This window comes from Astyanax mexicanus, chromosome 5, assembly GCF_023375975.1.
Source record: "Astyanax mexicanus isolate ESR-SI-001 chromosome 5, AstMex3_surface, whole genome shotgun sequence".
NCBI lineage: Eukaryota > Metazoa > Chordata > Actinopteri > Characiformes > Acestrorhamphidae > Astyanax > Astyanax mexicanus.
In genome coordinates, this window is record NC_064412.1 from 28,045,609 (window position 1) to 28,053,280 (window position 7,672).

The following is a 7,672-nucleotide window of genomic DNA, read 5'->3' on the forward strand; positions in this document are numbered from 1 at the left end:
AAATAAAACCTCTTTGTAGTCGTGCACATCCCATGCGGTAAGCGCCCGCAAAAGCGCTGAGTTATCCGAAATTTGGGCACGCAGGTACAGGCGTGAAGGATGGATTCACGTGTCCGTGTAAATGGCTCTGGGTTGGGTCTTCCTTCCTCTTCCACGCCACAATATGTTAAAACCAGACTCTGTGTGAAAGCATTAAAATAGAAATCTCTATTGTGAGGATCATGTCAGAAATAAATCCCCTCTTTCTGCAGTATCTGGTTATATACCAACTTGGCAGTTTACAACAGTTTACAACAGTTGTTGGTCAGACACTGACCCAGGCTCAGTTTATCAGATATTAAATAATTTAAACTTAAATAATTGTACTGAATATTTTAAATACAGGATCTTTCCTTTTTAGAGTACATGTAATGTGTGTAACCTGTGTGTGTGTATGTTATATATATATACGTATATATATATATATATATACGTATATATATATATATATATATATATACGTATATATATATATATACGTATATATATACAGTATATATATTTATATACACTCTTAATGCCCTTAAGAGTAGTGGAAAAACCTGGTTTCCTTCACCTGATGGTGTACAGCTTATTTTTTTAAGGAGACATTAAAATTATAATTGTTCCAGGTTTCTACAATAAATAGTTAATTAAACAAAAAACCTTTGTTGTAATTTATTTAAGGGTCAGTTTAATAATATATGTAACAAACTGTGATACCGTGATAACCGTGATACCGCGGTATTTTCTGAGACGGTTATCATACCGTGAAAATCTCATACCGTTGCAACCCTACATATGTCTTAAGAAGAGGAGCAGGTGCTGCAGCAATTACTCATTATTGTCCATTCCTTATTTCCTCTTTGATGAGGAGCAAAAATTAGCTTTTATTAGCTTTAATTTTAATTATTTTTTCCTTTCCTCCTTTAATGCTGCAGCTTCTGCCATCTGTTGCACTATTGAAACATGAAGGGTGTTCGATCATATCAAAAGCCTTTTAAAGTCCAAATTCTTTTTTACTATCACCCAACATATCTAGACTGAGTTTAACTGACAATTTGAGAAATACATTTTTGAGATCGCCAACATCGCAACACAACACTACCCTCCCTGCAGGTCATTTACACCACCCGCCTCATTTGAAAGGGATTACAATTGTGCGTGATGCAAACCACCCTGCACAGAAGATGTTTAGCATCCTCCCCTCTTGGAAGAGGTATAGAAGCCTCGGTTCCTGCACTACTAGACTCACCAATAGCTTTGTCCATTAGACTGTGAGGGTGCTGAATTATCTTCCCTGAGTTCCATCCAGGCTGTCAAACAACATGGTATAGACTTAATTATATGGTATAGCCATTGTTTAATAATGTGAAAGGTCTTAAATTGTCAATTATTGTGGGATCTTTACCTGGTTTGGAACACTACAACCCATTGTTTCATATTTGTTAAAGCTCATGTTCATTAAGGGCCTCACCCAACACCTTATCAAAACTTCCTAATTTCAGACCAAAAATAGTTTGTAGAAATTTGCCGCTAGACCATTAAAGCTTGGGCATTTGTTCATGTGTAGGTGATTGATTGCATTATTCAATTCATTAAGCATTATATCTGCATGACAAATATTACTGTGGGAATCCTTAATTGATTAAAAAAACATTAAAGGGTAACTAAACCCCCTGTTTTAACTGAATAAACCCTCAACTCAAACTTGAAAAAAATAGAAGAGTAGTTTGGGAGGTGCTTTGGGTGCTGTGTGGGTCTAGGAGAGGGGCAGGAGGGAGAGTATGTTTCACAACCTCAAAGAAACACATTTCAGCTAATAATGAAAAAAATATGGATTAGTGTTTAGTGCCTGTTTAAACAGTTATGTTTTAAATATGTTGTCCTTTACAAACATTTTTTTCTAATTTTAATTATTCTTGGGCAATTGTTGAATAAAATAGCAATCACAAAAAAAGAATGCAAAAGTGTAGTGATGTCAATGGGTCACAGACATGATGCACTTATTGCAAGCCAAGGAAAAACAACCTCTTTTTTGTGCAGTGTAATTTTTCTTAAAAATTAAAAGAACAAAAAACACTTCAGTAATTTACTTATGAAAACTTTATTGAATAACAGTGTAAGTATAAAAATTAAGACTATAATTTGCAGTGCAAGACTGGAATAAAAACAGCACTTAGAACTAGTGAAAAATACATTTCAAGCTTACAAAAGATGTACTTAAAACAGACTTACAGAAGTAAAAAAACACAGTTGTGGTTTACACAATTACCAAAAACTACAAGTGTATAAAATCAAGTTAGTAGAAAATCACCACTCAAACTTTATCTTTTTACAGCTGTCTATATAATTAGCACAGCAGCGCTAAACACACTAAACTGGTACTGACTATCTGCTTTTGGTGTCGTTCTTCAGCGGGACTAAAGCAGCTGTGCAGTCAATGAAGGTGGGATCCTTCAGTTCGAGAACAGAGTGCTCCATTCACATAACCACTGTCACCCTCTTCCAGTGACCTCAGGCCAAGAATGTGTCCAAAGGGCCTTTTTCAGGACTTAAACCGTGACAGTGGCTGTCCTAACAGGACTGTACGGTCTGTTATGTTTAAAACTGATTAGAATTCTGGAGAATCTTGGTAGAGAAACCTCAGTCTCCTTCTACCCCGAATAACTCCACCAGCTCCTTGCAGTCGGGATCGATAAGGTCAGCAGGTTTCTCTCCACATTCATTCTCTGCATCAGGATCAGCACCCAAAGACAGCAGGTACCTGAAAGAGCACAAGAGAGGTTTTGATGTTTAAAAAATGGTAATAAAAACGCTATGTCCACATGAGTCAGAATTGTTCACATGAGTAAATGTCTCAAGTTGGGCTACATGCAAAATTTATCACATCACCATCCACTCTATATTAGGGATGCACAACTAATATAGATAAATAACTAAAGTCTTAAAAGGCAAAAATTAGGTGAGATTGGATGATTCATTATATGGCTACATTTGTGTTTTAGTCATGCACCACTGTAAAGAAATGCTAGTCAGTACTGTAAACTTTAAACATAAAGCATTCAACCAAAAAAGAAACTAACTTGGCAATTTCTGGAAATCCATCACTGCAGGCCATGTGGAGTGGCGTCCATCCCTCTTCATCTCTCTGCATGATGTCAGCCCCAAGATTCACCAGCAGCTTCACGCACTCCAGGTTTCCAGAGAGCACGGCCTCGTGGATGGCTGCCATGCCTGCACAATCACCAGAGGGATCACAACTTAAATATCCTGCTCAGACAAGTCAATTACCACCTCCATGACTGTTCAGCACTCAGAGGATTATCCTATTAGAGACACAGTCTGTTTATGTCTGATAAACAAAGAGACAGTGATGGAGCGATAGCTGGGCAATGAGACTTAACAGGGGCTCTGGTGGTTATTTATTAATTTTTTTTTTCGTTTTTAGTGCATCACTTAGATGCTTGGACTTAACATTTTAACTTAACAGCATAAAACCAGGCTTGTTACAGATCAATGCATAAACTTCTATACTAATACTAATCTTACTAATCCTGTATATTATTGGACAGTGTCAAAATTCAGTCTGATATCAAGAAAAAAGATGCAATAATATTAATAGATAATGCTTAGTTGGTTCATCTACCCTGTATTTGTATATTCCATGCTGTTCAAACACCATTTAAATCAAAATCAACTAAGTTTAACTGGTCTCCCCCCTCACCTGAATGGTAAATGGTGTCCAGGGTCACCCTCCTGGTTCTAATGAAGCGTCCGATCCTCTCCAGCTCGCCTTGGCGGACGTAATCCTGGAAGAGAACATCATTGGGGAAGTGGACGCTGCGGACAGGTTTGAGGGACTTGTTTGGGCGCAAGCAGGATGCTGGGCTTAGGATTTTAGTGCCGCAGCCTTCGTAGGTCACAGTTGGGGTCACGGGGCACTGGTAGTACTTCATCTTCCTCTAAGAAGCTCTTCTTGTCTTTCAGTGAATCAAATCTGGTTTATCAGCAGATATGGGTGTGAAGGAGCTGTTGGGTTCTTTTTTAAGTTCTTGAATGTTCCTGTTGAAAGTTTACTTTAGAATGGCTTCAAATCTTCTTAATCTGCTTAATCTGCTTTTCTTGAGGTTCTCTGTTCTTGTGAAAGATGTTCACTCAGATGTTCTCAGATAGTCTTGAAGCTGCAAATGTTCTTTGGTTCTCTCAGTTCTTCAAGCTTGTTGTTGGGTCTGCTCTTCCACTGGTGTTGTGGCTGGATGTCTGGCTGTGGAGCTCCTTCCTGGAAAGTTCAGTAGTGCGGTCAGTAGTGCGAGTCTGAATGGTTCTGGGTGGCTCCAGGCCCTATATACCCTCTCTCTGACTATTTTTGGTGCCGTCACCTCACAGCTCCAGTGGCCGAACTGGAAGATGAGTGACCATTGGCTCCGCCCACTCCACTCACTCATGCCCTCTCAACTGATGGGAGCTGTAACCTCAGCCTGTTTTCGCTGGGATACACGCCCACATACACATTCCCAGTCACTTCAAGCTCGTCGGTCACGCACTTCACAAGTGGGGAGTAACTTCTAGTAAACAGCCGAGGGGGCATAAAGATGCTTTATGGGTGAAACACGCCAAACACCAGGCCAAGAGGGGGTCAACAGCCATTACTGCCCCTTCACAAATAGCGTTTGACCTGTGGCCAACCAAAAAAAGGATTGTTTGCCAGCTATAAAGGCTATTTTGGTTCCTTGGTTTATGGTATTACCATGCTGAAGCCTCAGAGCAGATGATGGTGTCTTCTAGATTTAGTCTTACCAGATATTTAGCATGAGCTTAGTGTTAATAAATAACCTCACCTCCGCAACTGTGAAAGTTCTAGACTTCTAGAGCCTTCGCAGTTGGTTTAATTAATTTACCAATGACTTGAAATATAAAGCCAGGCCGTTAAAATTCAATACTTCGGTTAACTTTTCTGTTCCATTGTGGAGCTTTACAAACAATTCTTCAGTTCTACAGTTCTCTCCATTTACATTTACACTAAATTACTGACACAATTAGTAAGCTTCAGTAACCGTAAAACAGAACCCTGTGTGATCCCTTTTATTTTCTCCCCAATTTACATGGGCAATTACCCACCCCACTCATTGGGACTCCCCCTATCACTAGTAATGCACCAACTCAAGGAGGGTGAAGACTAGCACATGCCTCCTCCGACACATTTGAAGGCAGTCACCATCTCTTTTCCAACTGCTACTGATGCAGCATTTCCGAGTAGCATCACAGGATGCTCGGAGGAAAGCGCAGTGACTCAGTTCTGACACATCAGCTCACAGACGCCTCGTGCCGGGGACATCACCCTTCAGAGTGATGTGTGGAGAGATCGTCATCTACCCACCCAGAGAGAGAAAGGCCAATTGTGCTCTGTCAGGGCTCTGGTAGCCGATGGCAAGCTACATAAACAGGATTCGAACCAGCGACCTCCCAATCATAGTGGCAGCTCTTAGCTTGCTGGACCACTCTGAGCCAAATACACAACTTTTTAGTCTAGTCTAGGATTAAACTGTAATGTTAATAGTGATTAACACTTTTTTAGTCTAGCATTACGTGGCCCATAATGTAATCAGATATTTTTCTGGCTAATTTGAAAAACTAGAAGATTTTGAATCGGCCCATTAAACATAAGGGGTTCCTTAGACAGGGTTTAAGTCTAGCATTTTCTATTGGAAGGAAAATACAGTCTAGGTCTAGCCTCAGACTCTGTCCAGGAAACCTGAAACCAGGAGACCTGAAATGTTAATTTGACTAAGACTAAATGTTTATATTTAGGTACATTACATCAGAGTAGCTCTAAGCAGGTACATAAAATCAGAGTAACTCTTCACTTCAGCAACACTTTTTCTTTATTACCAAACAGTCGATGTCTGTTTTTTTTCTTAACTCTATATTATTTTATGTTATTTCATCAAGTTTTCTCACCACAGCCAAAACTGGGTGACAATAAACTCTTCTACTAAATCTTCTACTAAAATGTAAAAGCAGCAGTAAGGTTATACAGGTTTATATATAAAGATTCGTTCAGTAAGTTTAGATACTGGTGTTTCCAGGGTCAGTGCAGTGAGCAGCCAGGGATTAAATTTATACACCCGTCACCAGCAAAGCATTGCAAGCAGCGCTCACTTGGACTTTCCCCAAAGTGCTCAGAGACTCCCAACTTAACACTTTAAAAACTGCTTAGTAATTCACTTTATGATTGGTGCTTTCAACATTAAATCATGCGATTGATTTGGAAACGTTTAACATGTTAATTTTATCACAGATTAATTATGTAACCAAGTTTGCAAAGCCTGATAAAATATCAGTGGTTTTATTTAGCGATGTAACACAGCATTGCTACTGAGAGGGTAACTAGATTAGATTTGATTCATATCAAATATCTCAGATAACTCCCCCTCTCTTTCTTTTTATCTGACACACACACTCACATATACAACACACTGAAAGATTTCAGTTTAAAAAGCATTAAATCCCGGATATATAATCAAACAAGAAAACAATGTCTGAAGAGGGTCAAGATATTAATCAACAGATCTGAACAGATTTAAGGCTAAGCAGACCAGGCTGTTTTTTTTCCCTCAGAAAGTAAGTCTAGGCCTACTGCAATTTCTTAATACCAAACAAGCTACAGGTGCATCTCAAAAATAGAATATAATTGAAAAGTTACTTTATTTCAGTCATTTAGTTCAAAATGTGAACTTCATATAGATGTATTACACACAGGGTGATCTATTTTAATTGTTTTTAAGTGAATTTATTTAATTGTTGACGATTATGAAAACCCAAAAATCAGTGTCTCAGAAAATTATATAAGAATATTAGAATCCATAAGAGTGTGGGCACTGTGCCAGGTCCCCCTCGAAAATGAAATCTGCATCTTCGTTAAAGTTGTCAGCAGAGGGAGGCATGAAGTGCTGTAAGATTTTCCAGGAAAACACTACACTGACTTTAGACTTGATAGAACACAGTGGATCAACACCAGCAGATGACATGTCTCTCCAAACCATCACTGATTGTGGAAACTTCACACTAGACCTCAAGCAGCTTGTACTGTGTGCCTCTCCACTCTTCCTCCAGACTCTGGTCTCTCGATTTCCAAAATGAAATGCAAAATTTACTGATGATCAGTGATGGTTTGGAGAGACACGTCATCTGCTGGTGTTGATCCACTGTGTTCTATCTAGTCTAAAGTCAGTGCAGTGTTTTCCCCACAAAATCTTACAGCACTTCATGCTTCCCTCTGCTGACAACTTTTATGGAGATGCAGATTTCATTTTCCAGCAGGACCTGGCACACTGCCAATATAATATTTTAAATACAGTACACTGATTTTTGGGTTTCTATTGGCTGTTAGCCATAATCATCAACCATTGAATAAATTAAACACTTTCAATAGATCACTGTGTGTAATTCATTTATACAATAAGTTTCCCATTTTGAAATGAATTACTAAAAAAGTAATTTTGCAAAAGATTTTTTTTGTACACACTTGAACATTTCTAATAAAATAAACATACAAGCAGGATGATTTTGTTAGCTAGATCTAATTTACAGAAAAAAAGGTTTTAAAGAAGACTACTTTATTATTGCAATAATGTATTTTCATTTCAGGTTA

General features: G+C 38.5%; 1 protein-coding gene across 1 annotated transcript; it reads right to left on the bottom strand.

The window, feature by feature from the left end:
• Nucleotides 1-2,109: 2,109 nt before the first annotated feature.
• ppp1r27b (protein phosphatase 1, regulatory subunit 27b) lies at nucleotides 2,110-4,854 on the bottom strand. The gene is made up of 3 exons (XM_015601609.3): nucleotides 3,746-4,854; nucleotides 3,105-3,255; nucleotides 2,110-2,785 (listed from the first exon to the last, which is right to left on the bottom strand). Exons 1-3 carry the CDS (start codon nucleotides 3,975-3,977, stop codon nucleotides 2,665-2,667), a joined length of 504 nt encoding a protein of 167 aa, XP_015457095.1. The 5' UTR covers nucleotides 3,978-4,854; the 3' UTR covers nucleotides 2,110-2,664.
• Nucleotides 4,855-7,672: the final 2,818 nt, after the last annotated feature.